Source organism: Alligator mississippiensis, chromosome 1 (assembly GCF_030867095.1).
Source record: "Alligator mississippiensis isolate rAllMis1 chromosome 1, rAllMis1, whole genome shotgun sequence".
In the NCBI taxonomy this organism is placed as follows: Eukaryota; Metazoa; Chordata; order Crocodylia; family Alligatoridae; genus Alligator; species Alligator mississippiensis.
Window position 1 is genome coordinate 71,717,826 of NC_081824.1, and position 27,881 is coordinate 71,745,706.

Here is a 27,881-nt window from a genome sequence, read left to right on the forward strand (position 1 = left end):
ACTCGAACTGTGAAGAAGTTCTTCCTAATGTCCAATCTAAATCTGCTCTCTGCTAGCTTGTGGCCATTATTTCTTGTAACCCCCGGGGGCGCCTTGGTGAATAAATACTCACCAATTCCCTTCTGTGCCCCCGTGATGAACTTATAGGCAGCTACAAGATCGCCTCTCAACCTTCTCTTGCGGAGGCTGAAAAGATCCAGTTTCTCTAGTCTCTCCTCGTAGGGCTTGGTCTGCAGGCCCTTAACCATACGAGCGGCCCTTCTCTGGACCCTCTCCAGGTTATCCGCATCCTTCTTGAAGTGTGGCGCCCAGAATTGCATGCAGTACTCCACCTGCGGTCTGACCAGCGCCCGAAAGAGGGGAAGTATCACCTCCTTGGACCTATTCATCATGCATCTGCTGATGCACGATAAAGTGCCATTGGCTTTTTTGATGGCTTTGTCACACTGCCGGCTCATGTTCATCTTGGAGTCCACTAGGACTCCAAGATCCCTTTCTACCTCTGTGCCACCCAGCAGGTCATTCCCTAGGCTGTAGGTGTGCTGGACATTTTTCCTCCCTATTCAGAGAAAGAATAAAAAGACAAACTGATTTGGAAAATATATTTTATTCATAAGTATTAAAAAATGACTATTGTATAGACAAAATGTCATGGAACTAGACAATCTAGTTGTTTAGTACATACTTGCAAAATTCCCATACTTTTGATCCTATAGGAATACTGTGAGCCAAATAATTATAGTTAAAAAAAAAGAGAGAAAGACCCAGACTGGCTGCTGGGTGCGCTCAACTCCCATTGATGTCCTGTGACTCGCAAGGGATGCCCAGTGCCTTCCAGGATCAGTCCCTGGGTTAAAAGAACTTTACTGATAAATACGTAAAGGAAGCACTGGTTTTTTGTGAAATCTAAGAGATTTCAAGAGAACTACACATAATCAGAATGTGACCTTCCACCCAGTTCAAATGAAAGGACTGCCTCTGGAAAATGAGCAGATTTCTTAATTTAAAGATAGATATTGAAAAAAGGTGGCCCATATAAACAGCTTTTTTTTTTTTTTTTTTTGCACACAAACATCCCTAAGCCCATATGCACACTTTCTCTCCAAGAGTCTTAGGAATTGTCAGACTGAGCCAGACCCATGGTCCAGCTAGTTTATCGTATCTCTGATGGAATTCATGGAGACAGATAAGTGTCTCCTGAGGGAGGACTCCTCTCACACCCAAAGAACAAAGACTGATTTAAACCCAGAAACATGGAGTTTGATAACTCTTCCAAAATGCATGCTAATATTAACTATAACCCTGGGTAGTCTCATCAGCCTTTGTGAGTCTTGCTAAGGTTTTGGCTTGATGAGGGTGATCTTGAGGGTGTAGCATAGCAAAATAGATTGCCTCTGAATGTTACAAAATGCAGGGTTTCAAATATGTATAAAACCGAGGCTGAGGTTTGCAGTAGGAAAGGGAGCTGAAATATGAATTCCCTCATGAAGCTCAAGCTATTTCCTTAGTTTAGACAGAGCAGAGAGCAGCTGCTGAACAAAAGTAATAGTATTACTTGTATAGAGATAAATAGATCATCTCTCTCTGTCCATTGCCCACCCACACATACAAATCCTTTCTGGTACTTTTCTGAGCAGCGGAGGCAAAAGTGATTACTGACAACTGGAGAGGGAGCAGTGCACTCTGCATCTGAAAACAAGAAAAAGTCTTTTTTTTCTGTAGATAGTGTATTTGGAAATATCAGTCCAGTGACAAGTAAATACGTGTCCGCAACACAGAAATCATACCAACTCCAATTAGCATTAAGTGGCACCCTCACTGACAGACTCATAAGAAGCAGAAGAACTGAATGGCATTGAACTACACTCCCACCCAGATATGAAAGATAGTTAGCCAAGCTTTTCCAAAGTCAAGCAGAGGGTAGATCAGGGTGTCACCTTACAGACTAACAGATACAGGGAAGCATGATCTTTCACAGGTGACAGCTTGCTATCATCTGATGAAGTAGGCTGTCACTTGCAAAAGCTTATACCTCTCTGAAGCAGTTAGTCTGTAAGGGCATTTTTGCAACGCTGGGTGCTTTGAAAAGCACCCAGCACTGCGACACATATAGTTGTATAAGTGGCAAAATGCATGTCAGCTCTGAGAAAATGGTGGCAGCATGCTTTTGAACTATAACATCTTGGAGATGCTTTAGTTCAGAAGTGCAGCACCGCCCTTTTCTGCATACTGACGCGCACTTTGCAGCTTATACAACTGCACGGGGCGCAGTGCAGTTCGCCTCAGCTCATGTGTGAAGCAGTTGAGTCTGCTCTGAAGTAGTAGATCACTGGCGTGTAGCTGGAAAAAAAGTCTGTGTATAAATGCCCTAATATGGCAGCTTGCCCAACTTTCTGCCACCCAAACATGTGGTCTCTCCAAAGAAGGGATGAGGTACCTCAGAAGGACAATGTATGCAAGGATGTATTGCCCTGGAGACAGATGAATTCTGTCAAAAGAACTCCTAACAGCCCCTACAAAGCCTACATTAGCATGCATGCTTCTTTTTAAAGTTGCAGGGTTATTTCTTTCAAGTAATCACAAAATCTTTTTGTTGTAAATTTTAATGGAAGCAGTGTCAATCTCATTTAGTTTTACACAGAGTACAGGCACTGAAATACCAGTTTCTCTCTTGAAAAAGAATGTGTGTGATGCAGGCCCAAGGTTGCTGGAAAACATCATTTTGTATTTTCGAATTCTATTTATCTGGTGACCTTTTAGGTTTACCAACCGAAACAAAGTAGAAAAAAGTACTGCATGCATGTCTTAGAATTCACTACATTTAATACTTTATACCTTCTATTGGCTGCCCGTTCTTCATTTTCCATGCAAGACAAATCGGTTTATGAAGCACTGTGCCATAGAGAGGTTGGTACATAATTTCTTCACCCTTGGCAATGAAGGGGTCATCATTACAGAAATACCAGTTTCCTGACATGGGAGGTAAGTCACTCTCAGAACTCCAGGCATGTAGCATATGCCTCCCTGAGTTAGTTATTTCTCTCTGTTACTGGCTTTGTATTTTCATAATCAAATAGCAAGCTAGAAAAAGGATGAAATAAAATGTCTTTCTTTTTATCCTCAATGGCTCTGAAATTATCCTTAAATTTGTGTGTCCCATTTGAAAGTTAACTTGAGAAGAATTTTCAACTAATGTGTCTGGATTCTTCATATCTTTAAAAAGGCAACCTATAAAAGGAAAACAAAAACACACAAACAAAATGTTAGTCTTAACGTTGTAGAAAAGGCACAAAGAACTTTTCTTGACTCCGTTTAAAGAAATATGGACTACAATCTACTTATCACCTAAAGAAGAAAGAAAAAGTATATTAATCCAAAGATGTTTGGTATGTTCACAAAGCAGTGGGTGTTAAATGAGAAAATGATTCTACTTAGTTTATTTTATTTCCTATTTTTAAATGCATCCCTTTCATGTCCCTAAGCTCAATATGCTTGCTGCTGAACTGAATCAGCTGCAGGAGTTTTCAGACTGCAGCAAGGATTAGCAAAATGATCTGTTCTGTATTACTGTAAACGAAAGCCAAATACGTCATTTTTCTCCTTGCATGTTAAATGCTGTTTCTTTCTAAGTGATAAAGTACAGGGCATTCATCTTGTCCACCTTAGGAGGACAGCTGACAGCACTCTGAAACTGGCTTAGATTTAAATCCCTGATACACTACTCATTTTGCCCAAAATACTCACTTGTTTAAAAGATGTTGTCTCTCGTTGCTATGAGCAAAATCCTGATCTCATCAATGTCAGTGGAAAAAAAACAACTCCTTTGCATTTCCAGGGGACTAGGAATCATTCCAAAGACTACACCTTTATAAAGAAAAACCCTGAAAGGGGGTAAACTGCATGGAAAACTCTGCATGGTTCAGGACATGGAAAAAGTCTTTTCTCCCTTCAGTGGGGGGGACAAAAGACAGTACAGAAGGAAAAAGGGATGTGACCTGTTGACCAGAGGTCCCAACCCATCAGCTGTTGGATCACTGGAATATTCTAGCTGTCCCTCCATGACCCATCATGCCGCACATAGCATATGACACTGACCAACTGTATCAACAGAGCAGCTCTCCCTCAATAAACAAACTCATAGCACATAAGCTGTACGTAGGATAAAAAGTAAACAAAACTGATGCCCCATAAAAACAAAGAAGGAAAAAATATCATGAGAGATATACATCTGAAATGAAATCTTCATAATTTTACAAGGAGCAGGCAAGTTTTACCACCTGAAACCTGACACTCTGCTCCTGCCTTTGTTCAAGGTAATTTGCATCATCACAGAGCCCACAGATACCTCACCACATAAGAAATTCCTGCCCAGAAGGGCATTCCATCTTTTTACTCTTCTGTGAAATATGAAACATCATAACCAGAAGGAAATATGACTCTACATCCTGCTTGCCACCAAACAACTTGGAGGTAAACAGATTATTCCAACTTTTCTCTGAGCCTAATCTGCATAAAATGAACTGTTCCAAACAGGAGATCTTACCACACCTTCAACTCTCCTATGATATGTGAACTTTCATTTCTACCTAGGAGAACTTTTACAATCTTTTTTCCTATGCCTGAAGAAGGGTGCCTGTGCCCGAAAGCTTGCAAATACACTTTTTTTTGCAAACATCTAGTTGGTCTAATAAACAATATTATTTCTACCATGAGTTCCAATTCCTTTTGCCTCTAAACCAATATGGCTATAACCTGGATATCTGAGACACATGCTACATTTTCTCCCTGTGATCTTTGCATGTGTAATGGATGCAATACATAAGCAATTAGAAACTGGATATATCTCAATAACACCATGGATTTCTCTAGTGGGTTGTGTATTTGTGAATGCTGTGCTGCTCGTTAGACACTAGACTATATAATATTGAAAGCAGTGCTGTTCAACTTTGATATGGCCAGGGGTTGCATACAGTGCCAGCATGTAGTCCCTGGGGTGCACAATGATGCCAGCATGCTGTGGGGGTAGCCTCCGCCCTTGCTGTGTCAGCAGCGCGCAGCCCTCTGTCCCCATTCAGGCAGCTCTGGAAGTCCATGAAGGCCTCTCTCGTACTATACAAGCTACACAGGTGACATGCAGAGCCTTGCTGTGCACCAGTGAGACTGGCAGCCCCCGGGGTCTTCAGGTCAAAAGCTGGCCCCTCAGTTGAACAGCCTTGATTTAAAGAATGGATTCAGTATGATGTAGCTGTAGGGACTGAACTGCAGATAAACCAGAAATTATACAGTTCTCCATTTTTAATACTGAACTTCCCAATCTCGTGGCCAAGAATATAGTCAAGGGAGAGTTAAATATCTGGAAGAGATGATATAGGTAACTAACTGGCTTCACATACATCTAGGAGGATGTCTCTGAAAACTGGTCGATGAAGGGATTTCATCAATAAAAACACCAGTAATGAATGAGATGTAATCAGGGGCAGATCCAGAGGGGGGTGCAGTGATATGCTGCATCCACCTTCTGGATTGAATCACACCTCAGAAGCCTCTGGGTACATTTTTAAAGCCCCCAAAGCAGGTAAGAATCTAGCTTTTTCCCTCTCCTGCTCAGAAGCAAATCCCCTCCCTTCCCACCCACCTGCTACTACTACTTTCCACACTGTCCACGGGCCAGGGAAGCTTCAAAGCTGTTCCTGCCCACTGCAGCTGGGCTGTACAGGGTGGGCTCACTGGAAACACTGACAACATCAGAGATGATGGACAGGAGGGGTTCCCTCTTTCCGCACCTGCTCCTGGGGGGACAAGGCAAGGTGAGGGAACCCTTCCCCAACCCATCTCCACTGCTGCTGTTGTTACTGTCCCATCTGAGCCCACCTGTCTCATAGCCCAGCTGGAGTGGGCAAGATGCTTTGAAGCTTCCCTCACCCCAGGACAGCAGGGAAAGCAGTAGCAGCAAGTAGGGGAGGGGATGAAGGGGAGGGAAGGGGAAATGCCGCTAAGCACAAAGGGGAAGAGAGGATTCTTACCTGCTTTAGGGACTTTAAAAAGTACCCAGAGGTTCTAGGCACAGTTGGCCTAAACTGGTGGTTGGGGGAGGAGAGAGAAAAGGAGGAGAAAAGAAGAAGTGGCAGTGCAGGGTCCCCTGCAGTGCGGGGAGTTGCTCCCACACCCCACTTTGCCAAATCTTGGATCTGAAGGTGGATACAAATCAACAGTTAAAAAAAAAAATTTTTTTTTTTATCAGATTTTTTTTTACTTACATCAGATTTCTTTGATTTAATGGTATTTTTAAGATGCTTTTTAAAAAAACCTTATATAATTTTAATTTAAGATATGTTAGAGCTCAAAGATACCATCATGGAATAAGACTTATAACTTCTAATTATATACTAGTTGAGACAATATATTCATGCAACCTTTTTAGAAATGTTTTATAAATAGGTCACAACAGGCCATGGACTATATTAGGGGCCCAATCTTATGGGGTCAGCCTAGAAGATCCCATTAAGCATCTCTGTGATGCTTAGTTTTATTTCTCAAACTGTGAATTTGTGTCTTCAGAGATAACATCCTTATTAACAGAAGTATATGAAGATGAGAGATAACAGACCTGATTACCTACCCTTCGGCCTTATTGTCTCTCTACAAGTCTGTGTACACAGAGTCAAGTCCTTACCTCTCTCTAAAAGTGCAAAGTTATAAATATTACCAAAGTTAAATGAATAAAGGATTGTGGGGGGTGGAATAGATCTGGGCAAGGAGGAGGAGGGGCAGTAGAAACAGAAGAAAAACATTTTGAGCAGACTATTGCAGAAGTCTTGAGGGATAAGTTTCTGGGTACAGCCAGTCCATTGATTTGAGATCTAGTGAGGGAATGGTATGGTAGAAGGGAAAACCTATTATGGCAAGAGGCTTGTCAGGCCATTAAAGAGGCTCTGTTTGGGAATATTTTAATGAAGTTATCTGAAACAACAATACACTTTTTGTAGAAAACAATGATTAAATGTAGGCTTCCTGACCAGTCATTTAAATCAAATCCACCCTGCTGGATCTGCTCCTGGATATGATTCTGGACTCCAAATCATTTCAATTGTTCCAAATCCACTTGCATTTCTAAGAAATTTTGGGCAGAGCTGGACAGAGAGTCAAGGTGGCCAGAAAAATGGGCAGCCCAATGAACCAGCTTTCTAGAATGCTAGAAGCTCACCTCCTTTCTTGGTTTGCCTTCAAAGTTTTTCCGAGTTGTGTTGGTACTGCAGAATGGTTTCATACTACAGAATCCCCATTTTCCAAGAGAAATTGCTTTGTTGAAAATTTTCCCACCAACTCTTTAACGGTGTTCCACAAAGCCAGGAAAGTTCTTGCAATGAAGGAAATTACTCCAATAAACTAATGACTCCCACTCTCAAAAGACATAAAATGCCAGAAAAAAGACAATATGTCTGTCACTTTTTCTGCACATGTATCTACCTAATGAATAGAGACAGCCACATAATCAGTAACGATTATAAAGCCTTACCTAGCCAGAAAATGTGCAAGTAGCACAGACAATGGACATAATCTTGGTTCTACTAAAGTCAAAGACAAAACTCTCATTGACTTCAGTAGGGCCAAAATTTCATCCTAAAAAGGCAGCAAATTAAAAAGGAAGAGAAGTAACAACTGTTCCAATAAATCAAGTTCAATGCTTTAGATAATCTTTTCTAATGTAACAGTACAGGATCCTTCAAACACTATCAAGATATTATTACAGTTTATCAAGTCATTTGATTTGACCGTTTGTTCTATAGCATATGCACGAGATATGCTTTAGCACTTCTTTAAAGGGGGTTATTTGCATTAAGTTCCCCCACAGGAAGTTATTCTTATAGTTATGTTTCCCTACCATCTGATAACCATAAAAAGGCTTAACAAAGAACCCTTTGTAAGTTATTTCATTCTCATGTATTACCAAAGTGAATTAAAAAAGTATAAGGAGAATCATTCCAATGTTTGACATACATATTAGAAAAAAACAATCATTATTTACAATATTTAAATACATTAAATAAAATACATGTAAATTAAATCTCCCGTTTATTAAGTTTGAGATTTCCCTTGTTAAATTCAATGGAAAGCCTAAAAAACGCAATGACAAAGCTGGTAAAAACTAATAAAAGACATCCTATGTTTGTTCAGTAATAAGAGAAAGTGGTTCTTCAAATATTTCTGCATAACAATCATTATTTTAAATGTATTCAGTCATTGTAGCAACATCAAGATATCAACATACATATACATATATTCAGCACCTGAGAAAGGCTGAAAAATTAGATAGACTTTTCAGGCTTCCTCAGGTGCTCAATATATGTATATTGGTATCTTGATGTTGCTACAATGACTGAATACATTTAAAATAATGATTGTGAGGGACAGATCTCTAGATAGGTAGAGACAGATAGGCAGATTTTTCAGCCTTCCTCAGGTGCTGAACTAGAGGTCCGTGGGGTTGGGGTCTTTTTTTTTTTTTTTTGTGTGTGTATGTGGCTCATCTGTCATTTTATTTTTTTCTCGAAGATATAGAAAACTTGCTTTTCAAGGATCATTCCTGACTGTTTCAGTAAAGCCTAAAAACATAGCACTTGAATGCTTTTGGCACACTTTGAAAGAGAAATACAGTACAAATAACTTTTCGATCCATAGACTAGGCTTTGGCAATCAGTTCTCTGATCAGGTGTTCCAAGAATTTTTTTCATTTTGCACAGCCTGGTACACTGCATCCTTTTAAAAATATTCAAGAGAGCTTATATAATCAATATAAGGACTTATTTTTGTACTTTAGGTGCCCTCACTTATGACAGAAAATATTACTTTCATCTACTGCCATTTGTTTCAAATGATGTTAATCTTAACCTTTTCCAGTCCTGAATAAAAGTTTCAACTTTCCATCTTGCTAGCTTTCACAATAAAATCAGTTTCTAAGAACTTCACATAATAAATGATTACAAACTCCACATTTTTAAGGATTTTAAAGATATATATAGTGTAATACAGCACTAGATATATGCTGAAGATAAGTTATACAAGCTTATTTTTTAATCATAAATGATAAAAATCAGCAAAAAATGTCACTGCAAATTCTCAGAGCAAGGGAAAATAAGGACATGTAGTTTATTCTCTATGTAGCAAGGATCTTTTTCTTTCATTTGAGGGGTTATGGTAAATTCTGGAAGATCAGAAACTCAACATGAGGTAACTATGCAATGCATTCATATGAAAAACAAGTGCTGTTTTGGGCTGTTTTAAGAAATGCACCATATATAAGGCATATGATGTGTATAATGGTGGCAGTCTGCCAGCTCAAGGCGCCTGGGGGCAGTCTGCAGGATGACAAGGGTTACAGCCCAGCCAGAGGCAATATGAGGAGATTGCAGGCTGCCTAGGCAACGGGGCCAGCTGGGGGAAATAATTAGCTAGAAGGGAGATAAAAGGCTCCCAGGAGGGGGAACCAGAGGAGGGGGATTCCAGAAAGATCAGAGGGGGAGAATTAGGCTCCTTGGGAAAGACAAGCAGATGGCTAGGAGCTGAGAGATGGAAGTTGAGAATCCGAGAACCACTAGCTGAGAGCTGAAGGGAGAGAACCAGTGGGTCAGCAGAGCTGCTGGCTGCTGAACGGCCACAGCTGGGGGAGGGGATGGAGTCCCCTAGCTTCACCTGACTCCCTGCAATACTCCAGCCAGGGTAGCTGCAGAGGCTGCAAGGTGAGGAGGCCCCATTCCTTGCCCACTTCCCTTCAGCTCTACCATTCAGCAGGCAGCAGCTCTGTGCTGGCTTTTCCCAGCTGCTGAATGGTCAGAGCTGGGTGGAGGGAGAAAACGGAGCCCCCTTGCCTTAGAGGCCTGACCCACCTCCCCCCTCTCCCCCCCAGTACTCGAGCCGGGGTAACTGGGGTTGGTTCACAAGGTGAGGGGGTGCCTCCTGCCCCAGCTCTGGGCCTTCAGCAGCTGGGAGTTCCCTTGCTGACAGCCTGGGAGCTGCAGGAGGGGGGGGTCTGGCCTAGCTGGCCTGGGCTAGTGCAGGCTGTCTCCAGGCCCCCCTCCACAGCTGGTGAACATCTGTTGGGTTGCGGGGTAGAGGGGAGCTCTAGCTCATGGCGCTTTACATAATGCACCATGAGTTAGTGGGTCCCTAACATCTGTCTGTGCCCTTTGAGTAACAAGGAAGTGTCCTACTGGGAACTTTAAAAGGTCCCAGAAAAGAAAGCAAGAGATAGGAAGAAGCAAGCTGTGAAGGGAACAGCTTGCTGCAAGGAACCAGGCTGCTGTGCTGGGGCTGGAAGAGAAAGGGGTTTCCCCTCTCAGTGCGGGAGAGGACAGAGGGATTTTGTTTTGTTTATTTACTTAAAGGCTGACCTTTGCTTTAGAAAACTGACTGAGAATCTCATTAGGTTGCAAATTCTCCTTCAAAAGCCAGCAGGCCAAGTGATCCACTTACTTGCACACAGGGATCAGACCATTTAGGGCCTTTTAGGTCAGAACAGCACCTTGTTTTGCATTGGGAGCCAGTGCAGACTCTGGAACATGTGAATAACTAGCAACCCACCCCTGCCAGAAGTCAGGGTGCTGCATGCTGTACCAAATGCAACTTTCAGACAGTCATCAAGGGAAGCCTCACCTAGCAATTACAACCATTTCTTTCTAATGAAGTCTCTTCCACAGTGCTCAACGACTTTGAGCATTTTTATGCTGCAGTACCTCAATTTTCTTATTTTGAGTACTGCAATGAAAAAGTCCAACATTTCTCTCTTTCAGGGGTACGTACAAATACAAGCTCAGAATAACAGTGGTCTGTAATCTGCTTGACAATCCAACAATCTTTTTTCTGAGCATAATTGAGTCATGATGTTCAAAATTGTACTTATGTTCCTTTACTATAGTTCTGAGACATTGGTCTGATCTTACCATGGATCACTCAAGCTGTGCAAAAGGTTTTATATATCAGGAAACTGATTTTTCTAGTGGGCTGGTAAAGCATTCAGAAAAATAATGCAAGACTGAAATTATCTGATCACTTTTGTATGCCTTTGACTTAATTTGTACATGGGTCTAGGGTTCTCACTTGGGGTTAGAAAGGCAAATCATTGGCCCTTTTAATACTGACAAAGTTAAAAAAACTGACAGTTAAAAAAAAATTATGGACACTTGGTACCAACATCTAGTTATGGTACAAAAGGTAGAGCCTATCAATAATTGCTTGCATAGCTTGAAAGAAATGTCTATGGCTTTTAATTCCCTAACAACATTTTGTTTTGTGTAGAATTTTTTATATAAATCTTCCCCAAAGTGTTACACAGAGTTAAATAATTCAAGAGCATTTTCAGTAAGAATCAGAGAAGAGTGTTGTAAAGACATTCCATAGTGAATAAATTAAGCATTCAGTCATAGGGCCAACAAAAACTAAAGTGGGATAGGTGAGGGGAAAAAGCTGTATTTTTAGAAAAGAATTGAAAAGCAAATGGAGACCTGATGAACCAGAGAGATAAAAGAAGGCTGTTCCAGATGGCAGAAGCTGCTGCAGAGAAATCTCTTCTACCCAAAATGGTAATACTGGGTGAACAGACAGAGTGGATGTCTGGCATTACATGAGCAGAGGCAAAGCTTGAGTTCGATGAGTGGTGTGTTTTAAAGAAACAAGATCTGTGAGTTCAAACTACACAGGCAATTTTGCGGAGCTGACAATAGATACAGGAGATGCCAGAGCAGGAGAACAGAAAAGGACAAAGCTGTTCAGTCTTTGAGACAATCAGCTGTAGGAAGTTGAGAGTGAGCCAGAGGCTTATTTCATCAAAACACGGAAGCACTGAAGAGGCTGAAAGTAGAGTTGAATACACCAACACAAGTTTTTAAATTGCTTCTACATTTTACTGACTCCAAAGTGAGAGAAAAGAATACTGAATAAATAGTGAGGTATGAGTGTGCTCTTAAAAAGACAGGACACACAACTTCTAATATGTACACGTCTCATACTACTTAAAATCACAGGTATAAACAACACATACACAGAACCATTATGTGATATCACTAAGCAGATGGAAATGTACCTCTACATTTTTTCCTATTTAATCAAAAGGGATAGAGTGACTTAGAAGTAGTCATGACAATTCAATTTCTAGATATAAAATATGATAGGGCGATTCTGTTATAAATTCCAGGAAGCAATCATGGATTTAACTGCTTTGGTTTTACTTTTCTTACATATCCCAAAGAACCCTTGCCTCTGTGACTAACATACAAAATGTCAAAAGTATCTCTCAAATGTCCAAGTGACATTTTGAAATCTTCCAGTACTTGGAATTGTTAGAACAAATTGGAGAAGTCTACCCTGATCAATTTTTAATGCTACATTTTATTTTAAATTGAAGTAGGAAAAGACACTGACACACTGTTCATGGGTTTCAGAAATCATTTACACAATGAACAAACAATGTCAACATAAAGTGGAAACTTGTACTTTAATTCCAAGTGTGTGAAACTGTCTAAGTCAGGCCTGACATAATCACTCACTGACCAGTCCTTTTTAAGGAAATCTTTGAGGAACGACAGCATATCATCAATACCAAAAAATTCTTAACTATTTGAATATAGCCACCCGTCAAGAAATGAATATTCAAATGTACCTATCTATATGTAAACTGATTTTAACTGGTAGTATAAAAGTGAATTGAAAGAGACTAAGGCCTGCTGTACATCTAGTTTTATACTGAAGTAACTATTTTGGTTAAACGTGCAATTTTACAATTCATAGATTCATAGATGTTAGGGTCGGAAAGGACCTCAATAGATCATCAAGTCCGACCCCCTGCATAAGCAGGAAAGAGTGCTGGGTCTAGATGACCCCAGCTAGATACTCGTCTAACCTCCTCTTGAAGACCCCCAGGGTAGGGGAGAGCACCACCTCCCTTGGGAGCCCGTTCCAGACCTTAGCCACTTGAACTGTGAAGAAGTTCTTCCTAATGTCCAGTCTAAATCTGCTCTCTACTAGCTTGTGGCCATTGTTTCTTGTAACCCCCGGGGGCGCCTTGGTGAATAAATCCTCACCAATTCCCTTCTGTGCCCCCGTGATGAACTTATAGGCAGCCACAAGGTCGTCTCTCAACCTTCTCTTGCGGAGGCTGAAAAGGTCCAGTTTCTCTAGTCTCTCCTCGTAGGGCTTGGTCTGCAGGCCCTTGACCATACGAGTTGCCCTTCTCTGTACCCTCTCCAGGTTATCCGCATCCTTCTTGAAGTGTGGCGCCCAGAATTGCACGCAGTACTCCAACTGCGGTCTGACCAACGCCCTATAGAGGGGAAGTATCACCTCCCTGGACCTATTCGTCATGCATCTGCTGATGCACGATAAAGTGCCGTTGGCTTTTCTGATGGCTTCGTCACACTGCCGGCTCATGTTCATCTTGGAGTCCACTAGGACTCCAAGATCCCACTAGGACTCCAAGATCCCGATGTACATGTACACAATGTACATGTGTAACTGTGTAACCGATGTACATGTACAACATGTACACAATGTACATGTGTAACTGTGCATTCACATGTGTGTAGATAAGGCCTTCAGTCTAGTTGACACATGCACTCAGTTTGCACTAATGTAAGGTTCAGGTGATTCAGGAAGGGAGAGGAGCAGCATTTCTGTACCACATCTAGGCCAGATCTCCACAAACATCTGGCTCTTGATACACTAATGTCACCAACAACTGCAGGTTCCAAGCCCTACCTTTTCAAACAAACTAAGAAAGGAATGAAGGGACTGAATGAAGGGACTGAACACTTATGCATATATACTTGTACAATTAATTCACTAAAGCGCAACCAGAAGCAGAAATCCACCAAGGTGCAGAACACAGTGCATAAATCACCACAAAGTAAGATTTTGAATGCATTGTCTTGAATTGCTAAACCTAGGTGTCTCCTCTGCATTCTGTCTCTCTCCATGGAATGCCAAGACCCATAAAAAAGCAGCTGTCTTAAACAGACTAAGTGCTGTCAGGCAGTTATTCATTTCTATCTATGAAACTGCTGCTTGGGAGTACACAGCCATTTTGAGATTTGAATGCTGAAAGGAGTAGTAGTCAAATGTATCCCTATGCTAACAATGGGATTTACCAAAGGGGGATATTACTTCTTCAGGACAGCCTCATGACAGTGTGCAGACTCACTGGCAGTGCTCTAGTGTTACGCTACCTGCAGGCTGCTCTAAACTGTAGTGATGTTTTAGTCTCATTTTCCACTTTCTAGGGTCAGGGACACCAGTAACTTACATTTTGCCTTACTCTGCCCTTATTTGCCCAGTGCCAGACAGGAGACAAGTAGATGGTGTAAGCATCCTGAAGTCCACTTTGCACACCTGATTAATCACAGCCACAAATTACAACTGTCCAAGGAGAATTATCCAAGGTTGATTCTCAGATTGGGCACATTTCATGGCATCCACTGAACATAATGTCCTGACAAGTCAGGTATGAAGCATGTATGGAGCTGACTGTGAAAAGAGCTTTTTATACAATTAATTTCCTCTTGGCACTTCTGGCCTAAGCAAACCATAGAAGGCTCAGCTGGCATTAAATGGGGTTGACCTTCTGAGGCCATCAGGATTTGGCAAAGCTGAACTCACTGCCGTACTACTAAAAACAAGCAGAATTTCAAACACAATAGTGCTGCCAAAGGCACAATGTACCAAGCAAAACATGAAGACAGTCTTGCAAATTCACTGAAAGGTTGGGGGATAGAAGGACGGAGTGTGGTCAAATGAGTCCTGAGTATTAGATCTGGTAAAAAGGAGTTTTTATGAAACCCAGGATGAATAAAAAGATAAAGTGTTTGAACAATTATTATTATGCCTTAATTTTAAAGGGAGATGGACCCTTTAAGAAACTAAAATATTTCCCTGAAGTGTCTGTAAATCAAACATTATAATGTTGTATTACTGCAGGAAACCATGGACCAGAAAGGAACACAAAAGAATTGGAAACAGAAGTGATGGATTAAATTGTCTTGATGCATTACAATTGGAAGGGAAGAAATCCTAGACAATATGGGGTTGAAAACCAGGGGAATAAGGAACAAGGCTTTAAAGCAGGCGTCAACAACCTACCTAGGGGGCATTGGCAGAGTTCCAGTGGCAGGGGGTTTAAGCAGCACCACACTGCAGCCAGCATGCTGTGGCTGGGGGGCAGTGGAGGCAGGGTCCTAGTGTTAGCCTTTTTTTGGATCTGGAGCTGGGTCATTCCAGACCGCCATCACAAAAAGGTTGCCAACTACTGCTTTAAAGCAACAGCTATCATTTCCTGCCCAAGGGATCAGCAAGGTCTCCACAGTTTTGGAACTCTGAGGTATTCTACCCACATGAACCCCATGGGAGATAAATAAATTGATGCTGACCCCTATCTTACTACACCTTCAGCTCTCCTGTGAAATATGAAATTTCATTTCCACCTAGGAGCAATTTAAAATCTTTGCATTCTCTTATTCCTGATGAAGGGTGATTGTGCCCAAAACCTTGCAAATAAAGATTTTTTTTTTGCAAATATCTACTTGGTCTAATAAAAGATATTACCTCTGCCATAAGTTCTGATTCTTTTGCCTGTAGACCAATATGGCTACAAACCCCTGCTGACCCTATCAGTATTCCTTTACAAGGGTCTCTCTTCCCTGCAAGGTAGGCAGTTTACCAGTGGCACTGGAGACCCATGGAAAGGCCTGGCATCATTGGTTGCTTTGCCCAAATAGCCAACCCTCCCACCCCCCCACACTACTTCTGGGCACATACACGTGTGCAGGCAGCCTATCGAGGAAGCACTCTAACTCAGTGCTTTACACAAAGCAGCATGAGTTAGAGTGCTATTGAACCCAACAGGTGTTCACCCATTGTGTGGGGGGGCTCAAAGTCTGCCTACACTGCCACTGGCAGACAGGCAGGGCTGTCCCAGGAGGCTGCCAGATTACCCCCATCATTAGTCCCACTCCCCATCAGCTGGCAACTGTCAGCAGTGCCTGCGAGGGGGAAGAGATGGCGCCCCCCCCCCCACACTTTGCTGCTGCACATCTGTTCCCCTCCTCTGCAGCTACCCCTGCTGGGGTTTTGAGAGGAGCCACCCCAGGCCTACATGGTGGGGATGAGACTCCTTTCCTCCCTCCACCCCGTGTACAAGTGCCTTGACAGCAGCAGAGGCTTCCTGCCTTGAGCTGGGGGAGAAATGGAGCCCCCCACTTCACAGGCCCAGCTAGGCTCCCCCCTAAACCCCAGTAGGGATAGCTGGGCTGGGTCTATGAAGTAGGGGGGCTCTGTTACCTCTTCCCCACACCAGCTCTAGGTAAAGCAGTCATGAGTCTGCTGTTGTCAGAAGCCTCAGGTGGGGCAGGAACAGAGCCTCCTCCCCGCACCGCCACATGGACTTGGCCTGGCTACCCCTGCTGGAGTCTTGTGGGGAGCCCAACTGGGCCTGCACAACAGTGGGGGGCCTCATTGCCTCCCCCCCACATGAGCAACTTGACAGTGGCAAAGGCTGCTGCACCCACAGCCGAGGTGGGAGAGGAGGGGAAATGGAGCCCCCAGTCTCATGGGCCTGGCCTACTCCTCACCAAGACCCCAGCAGGGGTAGCCAAGCTGGGCCCACTTGGCAGGGGTACTCCATTTTCCCTCTGCCCCAGCTCTGGGTGCGGCAGCTTCTGCCACAGTCAAGACACTCATGCAGGGGGTGGAGCAGGTAGGGGAAGAGTTCCCCACATCACAGGCCCAGTGACCCCTCAGACTCCAGCAGGGGTAGCTTGGGGGGGGGGGTATGTGTGGCAGGAGAGGCTTCCTTTTCCCATGCCTCTCTCCCCCCCTTGATGTGCAGAGAAGAGACTCTGTCTTCTTTCCGTGACAGCCCCAGGGGAGGAGCTGGGCTGGTTCTCGTGTACAAAAGCACCAGTCCAGACTTGCAGAGCCACACAGAATGTAAACGGAATCGCCCCAAATTAACCCTCGCAGGGAACCTATACACAAGTTCCCTAAGGCGCTCTATGTTACAGTGTCCCTGTCTGATGCTTTATCAAATGAGGGTTAAATTTTTGTTCAATAAGCCATTTTAAAAGTGCCCTCCAGCCATGAATGTTTGTTATGTTATGGCTGCAGAGCACTTTCAGGAGCCTCAGTACATGAAAGATATAACTCCTGTAAGTGCCCTCTGTATGAAAGGTGGGGAAGGAAAATGCTTCATCACTAGGCTGACATAAAGGAATTTCCACAAATGCAAACTTGCAGTGTTTTCCAATCTCCTGTGTACGGTAGCATGACCCAGACAGATTACGTATTTCCCATGTTCAAACTGGGCAAAAAAATTAAATGTAAATAAGCAACCATGTTAATGACATTCTTTTAGCTTGAATTGCTTGCAGCACTGTTTGCAATTTAGGCAAGGAATTTTCTTTTAAAATATTATTTTCAATCTGATGGTATCTCTTTCAAATTGCATGAAATAAAACAGCCTACAAACCAGCATGCATTCTTTCCTCCAATTCCTCTTAACAGTACTAACATCTCAAAAGAGCAGTTATACTAGACTGCTCGGACTGACATGTAATAGAGGTAAACATGAGATAGAGAGCAACCTCTAGGTTAGGGACAGAAATTACACATAAACCAATACAAGTAATCAGAAACTGGTTCAAATCTGTAACACAACAGAAGTTCAATGCAGATAAACTGATTTTGAAACTGCAGAAACCAGTTTAAGATAAACCTCGAGAAATATAGTATCAGTTTTAACTGATTTAAGTTAAATCAGTTTACTGAACTTCTGTTCCAGATCCCTTCCAGATTCAAGTTAACTCACAGTCTCCCAGCATCCCAAGATGCTTTGCACCTCCTCTGCAAACCCCCCATCACAGGGTGGGTGGGTGGGCTAGCCTTGGCCCAAGCTGTCTGCTCCAGCCCAGCAGGGAGGCCTGCTCTAGAGCCCCCCAGCTTCTGGCCTGGGCCACCGTAGGCATATGCTTACATTTCCAGAATCAAAAGTGAGTGAGTATCTGTTCACTTGCTTATCAGTTCAATCTATTCATCTTAAATTAAACAGATTGAATCAATTCAGCCTCAGGCTTTTTTGACTGTCTATACTTAGACTTAAAGTACCAGCCTGTGCAGGTTCACTTTAAGGTGCCATTTCGCTAACCTGACCGTAGCATGCCAGCACATGACCAATCTTCTAAGAAAATTTAAAAGGGACCAAAGGGACAGATAAGATAAATCTCTACTGGCTTCTATTCTACATCAAGACAACATTGGGGCAAGAACTCCCTGTGTAGGAAATGCTGCTTTACAAGAAAATAAAATGTTTAAAGGGAAAGAGAAAGGTGACTTTTTAACTCCAAATTTAAACGGATCAAAAACCTCACCATTTTATTTTGCCTCTTTACCAGCCCCCATCATTAGCCTGTTCCCTTTTTCTTTCTACAGCAGCCATTATTCTGGGTAGCATGTGATGAAGAAAAGCACAGAGACAGCAATGTTATTTACCTTTGTTAGACTTAAATACAAACCAAGGATATAGATGGAACTTGGTGCTAATGCTGTATTGTAATTACTGATCTAAATCCAACCAGAGACAAAAAAACAAACTTTAGGATTTTCCTACTCAACAGCAGATGCTGTTTGCTTTACACTGTGGCAATTACTGTTATGAACTTCAAACCTCAACTAATCAAACAAACTTAGCAGCACATATTTTCTACATCAAATGATTTAAACTGCAAGAGGAATACATTTCTGCCAGAGGGCATATACATTCAGGCAGTTTGGAAAGACACATTTAACTATACTCTGACATGTCCCAGCAGTTCCAAGCCAAGTAGTCCACTTGCATTTTTGTGGGACAATTTTAGTTGTCCCAAAAGGTCCATACAAAGATACCAGTCCCCCCTACAAAAAATTATCTCAGGCCTATGTTTCAGAAAGGGAAAAGATGGCAGTTTTGTTCGTAGGTGGCAACTCTGGTCTTCATACAATGGAAAAAGAATGGAAGCTCTGAACAAGGAACAAAAGAAGCAAAAAGAGGAAGGAGTTTGCAAATCCAATTTATGGGTTTACTGTGGGACCCACAAGCCATATAAAAATACTGATAACTATTTACAGAAGGGTTACATTTGGGGAAGGAGGGAGAGAGAGTTTCATAATTTCATAGTTGGTAGGGTCGGAAGGGACCTGAGCAGATCATCAAGTCTGACCCCCTGCCATGGGCAGGAAAGAGTGCTAGGGTCAAACGACGCTGGCAAGGTGTTTATCTAGCCTCCTTTAAAGACCCCCAGGGTAGGAGCAAGCATCACCTCCCTTGGAAGTTGCTTCCAGATCCTAACCGTCCTGGACTGTGAAGTAGCGCTTCCTGATACCTAGCCTGAATCTACTCTCCATCAACTTATGACCATTATTCCTTGTTACTCCCAGTAGCGCTCGGGGGAACAGGGACTCTCCCATTGCTGCTGGTCTCCCTTGGCCAGTTTATAGACAGTCACCAGGTCCCCTCACAGCCTTCTTTTGTGGAGGCTGAACAGGGTTCAGGTCCCGTAGCCTCTCCTCGTAGGATCTGCCCTGCTGACCCCTGATCATGCGAGTGGCCCTCCTCTGGACCCTCTCGATGTTGTCCACATCCCTCCTGAAGTGCGGCGCCCAGAACTGGATGCAGTACTCCAACTGCGGCCTGACCAGGGTCGCATAGAGGGGGAGATGTGATAAGAGTTGGAATCTAATAAGCTTATTCTTTCTTGAAGGCAAACATTTAAAGTATCACCAGCAAAATGAAGTCCAAACTGGTGATTTATGAAACACTAAATATATATTATTGTTTTCTTAAAATCCTAAGGATTAAGAACAAAGTATTCTAGCTAGCTTCTCACTGGTATACTAGAACTGATATTTAATGGCCTAAACACCCCATGTGGAAATCAGTTTAAATCCCAGAACAGGAAACTCAGCTCTCTCTCCCTCTGAGGTAAACTGAATAGGTATAATGATTCTAACATGTAGGGGTTAAAGACCTTGAAAATCAATGTGCTATAAATCCTATACAGGCAGAGATCCCCACTCACCTTTTGTATAAAATGACGATTTATCCAAATGTCCTGGGTACACTCACAAGATCCTCTCCATTCTAGTCTCACACAAGCTCAATAAATTAATGCTGACCTGATCAATACTTATCAACATGGATAACACTGTACTGCAGTTGAACAGCAGCACTGGGAAACCCATGGAAAGGGCTGTGTGTATAAGAGCTACTACTCTCTAAGCTGGATGCAGTTTCTATTCTATAGTACCATATAAAAGGTAGGTTATGAAATATTCTAGGATCCTCTGGATATAAACTGGTATCTACATGAAAGGTGTTCTTACTATATTCTTCCCCTTCATGCCTTAAGAAAGCAAGTCTTCATCTGTATGAAATCTTTCCCAGATCCTGAACACCAGCTGAAATTAGCCAATCATCTGCAAAGCATTCCTCCCATTCCTTTGAGTGATGAACCCCTATGTTCAGCAAGTGCTTAAACTGATCTTTGAGAAAGTGAGGTTAGGATAGAACAAGCCAACACTGACCCACAAAAAAGGTGAAGCACCACTAGAAAGCTAATTTACAAAAAAGGTGTATAAGATTCATACTGACAGTCACATAAAAGGGGCACATTTGCTTCTTACCACACATTCTTTCCCTCTACACTTTCACTCCCTGAGCACATTTCCTCTCCTGCTTCTGAAGCAAATGCTTTGGTGTGGCCCTTGGAAGAAAGGGAAGATAATCTGCAAATACTTTGCTATATACCAGCTCCCCAAATATTACTTCTCAATTTCTGCCACCAAAAATATCTGGGTCACGTTTAAGAGAACAATTGCAGACAGATTTAATTATGTTCATAAATAACATTTATTTATATATATATTTATATATATATTATATTAATAATATATTTTATATATTAATATAATATATTATTTTATATTAATTAATATATTTATATATTAATAATATATTTATATATATATAAATTCCAGCAAAAATGTTTATAAACTTACATCATCTGCCAGCTTCCATCTTTCATTACCTCTCTTTCTCTTTAATGAGCACATTTAGAACTTTCTGCTTTGTCACACGCACCTTCTCAAGCTGTCAATAACAGCTCTAGTAACAGTTAATAATAAAGTGTTATAGGGGGAAAAAAGTCCAAAAAACTACTGTTTGGTTGGTAGTCACCTTGCTGATGGCCTGGTGAAAGAAAATAGAGTTTATTACTACTTTACTTCCCAGAAAATATTTATATATTAAATACAATAGTCTGTTGAAGACTAATGGTTGAATAACACCTGTAAAAGTGATAAATACAGTTCTTAATAGACTCCCTACTACATTAAAATATTTGACTATAACTAGGGTTTATAAAATGGAGCTATTGTAAGCCACCTGTAATATTTATAATACAGCCAAATATTCAAAAGCAGCCACTAGCTAGGTCTCAGTTTCTGAACATTCAACTTGGAGCAAAGACAGGGACACGAGAGAGGAAGCAGGATAAAAAAGAAGCGGGGGGAGAGGGGGAAGATACTGGCTCAGAGAAGTGGAGAAGAACAGGAGAGCAGACACAAATCAAACATAAAAATAACTTCCACAAGTAACAGGGCTGAACATGGTAGAAAAAAAATCACCCTGTCTGTACTGTAAATGTAACATGCCGGAAATAAGCCTATTTAAAATGAAAAGGTGTCTGAAAGACAAGCTGCTACTGACTGTACTTTCAGATGCTTTAGTACTGTATCTGTTCAGTGCTCTCCCATGTGACAGCCTGAAGTTTTGTATCTATCTCATTTTATATTGCCACCCATTGCTGGAGTCTCTGAGCATCTTCCCTGTGAAATCAATAGCAAAAGTGAAGTCCCTGGCAGACTTCAGAACACTTCTCATCTTGTGGTGGATGGAAATCATTTTATGAAAGGTAAATTTCTGTTTTTAAATGTTTGCAATTTATTCACTTCTCTTGTTTTCTTGTTGTTGGTTGGAATTTATTATCTAGAGAAGGAGTCAGCACAAGAAGAGTCAGAGTCATTCTCGGGTTGGAAAAACTCCAAGAAGCTTTTCCATCATTCCCTCTAAAGGACTGCAAACTCTGTATTTGCTCACTCTCCTAAGGCCACGTACTTGCATTATGTTTCTACCAAGAGAACTGCCATTCTCCTGGTAGAAATTAGCAGCATACAAGCATTCATTCAATTTCTCCTGGACAAAATATGCCCCCTCTGGCAAAAAGATCTTTCAAGCTGATAACACTGAGCCTCGGATTTCCTGTGGCTGGCAGCCTGGACAGAGTTGCCAAGTATGGAGTTTAAAGTCTCTAGTGGGGAAAGCCCCTCAGCTTGAACCTGGGGGTGTCTGGGGCCAACAAACAGATGATTATCTGCCCTGACAGCCTAGGGTGAACCAGACCCAGTACCATCCAAGACTGTGGACAACAATTAGCTGACCCTGGTTCCCAGACAGCCCTGGGTCTCAAACAAGACCCAGGACTGTCTGGTCAGGGCCCAGAATCAGCTGAAACACCCAGCTTTGAACCTGTCAGTGCAGGGGGAGTCCCAAATTATTATCCCAGGCTCCCCTTGCACTAGAAAGTAACAACAGCCTGATTGGGATCTGATCCCCGATCCCAAAACGGCACATGACATAGCAGAAGACGCAATTGTTGGAATCAGATCAGATCCCATTGCACCATTAAATGAACATGAGCCACCGGCCTTAATGTCAAACTGAAGACATACACCACTGGGTCAAACTTTAACAATGTACATCTCAGAAGTAAAACAGCATTGCCTATATCACACTGAACAGCTTACTACAGTATCTCCTGCTACAGAACAGCATGGATTTACAGTTTTCTGGTGCCCATCACACTAAGAAGTCTAAAACAATTTACAAATTTAGATCCAAATCTCTAAAGAATTCACTGTCTGAGCGTGAGAGTAATTTTACTCACATGGGCAATTCTAGTGAGTTAATTGAGGCCATTCTTAAACAAGGGGTCAGCATGGGATCCAGCCCATGGACATTCTGGGTGGAAGACTTCAGCAGTCATTTACCATGCTGCCGTGGGTAAAAGCAGTGGCTTTGGGCACTCTCTCCATGCTGCACAGGGAAAAGCAGCTGCAGTAAGTGTTTCCCCATGTTTCCACTGAGGAAAGCAACCGTAGCAGTTGGGTACTAGCACCTGCCTTTGACCCAAACTGGGTCAATCTGACCCACAGCCTTAAAAGGTTGATGACTGCAGTCTTAAAGAAAAGTGGCATGTATGCTAAAGTGTTTGCAGAATCAGCACCTCGGAGCCAAATTCTGCTTTTGATATAAATACATTATGTTTGCTACTATACATTATATAACCCTATTTAACAGGATATAAGGGACATTCAAAGTCGCATGATTGAAGAATCTTCTCAGTTTGCTTTGCAACGAGACTTTACAGTTTTAAGACTTTCCTCTTTGCTGTGCTAATGGAGTCATCACATATCTGAATGGAATAGGCCAGACATCCCACGGGTAACAGACTTTCAACAGATACACTAAAAGGAGGCACCCTTAAACATAATGAAGTAAAAAATTGTATTTAAATGGCTTAAAATGCAAAAATAACATACCAGCATGCAAGACAACATAAATAAAAATCTAATATCTAGAAACCTCATCACTAAACTGCCTAATGATATGTTCGTCATACTACTGGAAAGCTTTTTAATAGAGAATAATAAAACTGATAAAAAAAGCCTGACGAAGGGTTTTTGAACCCGAAAGCTTGCTTAATAACTATTCTCAAAGCATTTGGGTTGGTCTAATAAAAGATATCAAATTCACCCAAGGAACCTTGTCTGCCTATATCCTTAGACCAACACGGCTACAACCTAAACCCCTAAACAATATTCCACACTTTATGCCTCCTCCCAATCTGACACTGAACCACTAATGACTAACTATTGTTTGAGCACTATTATCCAACCATTCCCAATACCAGTATTGGAGTAAATTCATCCTGACCACACTTTTTTTTGCTTACTTGTAAATATGAGAAGACAGTGTCAAAATATGTCCCATCTACTATTCCCCCTAATTTCCAATGCTCATCACTTTGTCTAAAAAAGAAAAGAGGCTAGTTAAGCATAGCTTAGTCTTTGTCTATTCCATCTATTCTTTATCACCACGTTATCCTCTAATGCTTAGGAACTGATTGTTAAATGATAGGTTCTATTTTTTATTTTTTTTTTTACAAGTATCAAAGTTAAATTGACTTGTCTGTAAATCCTTGCTTCTTCCTTTATCTCTCTCCTCCCACCCCCCATTTTTTTTTTTAAAGATGGCATTATATTTGCCCTTTCCCCAACTTCTGGTGGCTCACCCGACTTACATGAACTCGCATACATAATAGGCAATTGCTTTGCATTTGCTTTAGTACTTAAGTGCTCCAAGATGAATTTCATTGGGTCCTGAAGATGTGAAAACATCCATGTTATCCAAGTAATGTCTAACTTGTTATTTCCCTCCTCTGGGTTAACTTTCTTTTCTGTACTGATACTAACTCTGCTCATCACCTGACATTTGAAAGTCTGAAGAAAGGACTGAAGTAGCTTGGACTTCCCATTATTCCTAATATATTTTTAATTTTTTTTGCTGCCTTTTGTCTTTGGTAGCTTTAACTAAGCTTGACCTTCCTGATTTGTCCCTATATGCCCATACTATGTTCTTACACATTGTCGCAGAGCACCAAGGTGCCCTGCTCCTAGAGAGGAAAAACTGCTAGAGAAAAGCTCTGGCAGTGCATAAGGAGCCCAGCTGGTGGTTGCCAGGGCAACGGGAGTCAGCAAACAACCCACACCTGCCAGTGGTCAGCCGGCTGTAAGGGGCAAGGCCTGGCTCTTATAGAGCCCAGAGCAGTTCCCTGCCAGCAGCCAGAGAAAGAGGAGCTCCGGGAGCAATGATATGAGGAGAAGCCTGACTGGAGGTACTGCTAGCCGAGTAAAGGGGAGCAGCTCCAAGATGTCTGAGCAATGTTGTTATAGCCAGGTGGCTTAGGTTTAAGTTGTAGCCAAGAGGCTTGAGTTTGTGTTCTGCTTTGTTGTTACACCGGTGGTTTGGGTGAGGCTATAGGGGTTGGAGGCCTCATAGGGGACCCACAGTAGCGTGGGGATCCCAGCGCCAGTAGGGGCGCAGCTTACAGGGTGCTTAGACCCCAGCCCCAGAGAGGGGCATTTGAGAAGTCCCAGGGAGGGTGTGGCGAGCCCCAGAGAGGGGGCACTATTGGGAAGCCCCAGGGAGGGCATGGCGAGCCCCAGAGAAGGGGACAGCTTACCAGCGAGCCCCAGAGAAGGGGACAGCTTACTGGCGAGCCCCAGAGAAGGGCTGTTAGACTGAGAAGCCAAGTGCAGGCGTGGCGAGCCCCAGAGAGGAGGTGTTATTGAGAAGCCCAGTGCAGATGTGGCGAACCCCAGGAGGGGGCACTACTGAGAAGCCCCAGGGCAGGCGCAGCAAGCCCCAGAAAGGGGGCGTTATTGAGAAGCCCTAGCGTGGGCGTGACAAGCCCCAGAGAGGGGGCAGCACTTAAGAAGGCCCCAGAGAGAGGGCGACGGTATAGAGAAGGCCCTGAGTGGGCACGGAGAGCCCCAGGAGGGGGAGGCATACCCGAGAAGGCCCGAGAGATGGGTGTGTGTGTGTGTAGAGAGAGAGACCGAACAACATCTATTTCAACTGCGAGGCTTGGGGCGTGGTATAAGGGGTGGCTGGAGCCATGCATAGCCCATAACTCGGAAACCAGCAGCGGGAAGGAGAGGAGGCAGCACACGTGTGTCCCGCACGCACGTGTGCCCTTCTTACCAACCAACTGACCGGAGGCGGCGGCAGCAGCAGCAACAACAGAGGAATCAGCAGCGGGGGCAGCAGCAGCTGATCCCCCGAAGGTAAATGGGGTGGAGGGACCCGGCGCAGCTGAGCCGGATCCGGAGGGGAAGCCCCCCAGGTCCCATATAGCTGAGCCGGTAGGGAGCCGCGCTCCCGAGCCGCACGGCGCGAACAGAGCGCGCAAACAGGCGCGCTCTGTAAGAGCACGCCGGCGTTTGCGTGGGCGTTCGCGCCGGAGGGCGGGCCAGGAGGGCCAGGAGTGGGACTCCTGTAGGTGTAGGGCGTAGACACCGCGCAGGTCTACAAACAGCAGCTTGTAGAATGGTGTCTACGAGGAGTGCTGCTAGGGCCTCTGCCCAGGGGGACAAGGCTACCAGGGGCAGGTCTGAGGCCTCCACCCAGACCGAGCCCATGGGGGAGCTGGTGTCCCCCTACCTCCTGGCCTGTGGGGTATCCCCAGCAGGGCCGGGGGGAGCAGAGTTTGGGGGCCCCCACACCTGTCCAGCAGGTGCCCGTCTTAGGGCTCTGGAGGCGCAGGTGAGGGAGCTCCGGGAGGAGGTTAGCAGGCTGAGGGGGATCAGGGAGGCGGAGGATGAAATTGATAGTTATTTCCTTTCCCTGCAGGCCCAGGCACCAAAGGAAGAAGCACCCCGGGGAATACCCTCCACAGCAGAGTGGCAGACGGTCACAGCCAGGACCGGAGCGGCACGCAGCAAACCGGTACCAGCTTCTCCAGTCCGACTGGTGAACAGGTACGAGGCCCTGGCGACCCTGCAGGAGTTGGAAGGAGAGGAGGACACCCTTGGGCAAGAAGAAACACCACGTTCTTCACACTCCAAACAGATCAAGAGATCCACGATGACCCAGAGGAGGAGGCGACGAGTGCTCGTCATAGGAGACTCCATCCTGAGAGGTACGGAAGGACCCATCTGTCGCCAGGACCCCTCGGCACGAGAGGTATGCTGCCTCCCTGGAGCAAAGATTCGGGATGTGATGGAGGTAATCCAGGCCAGGATCAAGCCCACCGATTACTACCCCATGGTCCTAGTCCATGTGGGTACTAATGATGCGGCCAGGAGAACCCCCGATCACTTGATGGCGGACTACTGTGCTCTGGGCAGTGTGCTGAAGGAGTTCGGTGCCCAGGTGGTTTTCTCTTCCATCCTACCAGTGACCGGACACGGAAGACGGCAGGAGAACTGCATCAGAGAGACCAACTGGCGGCTTCGGCAGTGGTGTCTCGAGGCAGGCTTCGGCTTCCTGGACAATGACCCGCACATCACGACAAGGGACATGCTCAGCTGGGATGGGCTTCACCTGTCCCCCAAAGGTAAGCGTGTGTTTTCTTCTAGGTTGGCAGATCTCCTCCGGCGAGCTTTAAACTAGGCTCGTCGGGGGGAGGGGAGTACGAGGGCAGGGGAAGCTGTGGACCACCAAACCATGTGGCACCCACAAGGACAGCCCAGCCTGAAGAAGGAGAACATTGGGAACCTGAAAGCCATGGGCAGGCCAGCACTACAGAATAGGTAAGGAACAAGAAGGTAAGAAACAATGGGCCCCATGAGACTGGGAGCGGGGGGGCAGCAAAGGCACCAGTCGCAGGGCTCAAGTGCCTATATACTAATGCTAGGAGCATGGGGAACAAGCAGGATGAACTAGCGCTCCTGCTTGCACTAAACACCTATGACTTAGTGGGGCTAACAGAGACCTGGTGGGATTCATCCCATGACTGGGCGGTACATATTGAGGGCTATAGATTGTATAGAAAGGACAGGTCGGGGAAGAAAGGAGGGGGGGGTTGCACTTTATGTCAGTGAGCAATACACATCAACCCTCATCAAGACAGAATCCGAGGTTGAGAAAGTAGAAGGATTGTGGGTTAGGCTACATGGGGGGCAAGGAGAAAGGGATTTGGTGGTAGGGGTCTGTTACAGACCCCCACACCAAGGGGAAGAAATAGATG

General features: G+C 43.8%; 1 protein-coding gene across 1 annotated transcript in view; it reads right to left on the reverse strand.

The window, feature by feature from the left end:
* Positions 1–591: 591 nt before the first annotated feature.
* The window catches only part of UBE3D (ubiquitin protein ligase E3D), a 179,159-nt gene continuing 151,869 nt past the window's right edge, over positions 592–27,881 (reverse strand). The window contains exon 10 of the mRNA XM_014600577.3: positions 592–3,228. Within this exon, the coding sequence (XP_014456063.2) occupies positions 3,208–3,228 (21 nt within the window). The 3' untranslated portion in view covers positions 592–3,207. The remainder of the gene's footprint in view (positions 3,229–27,881) is intronic.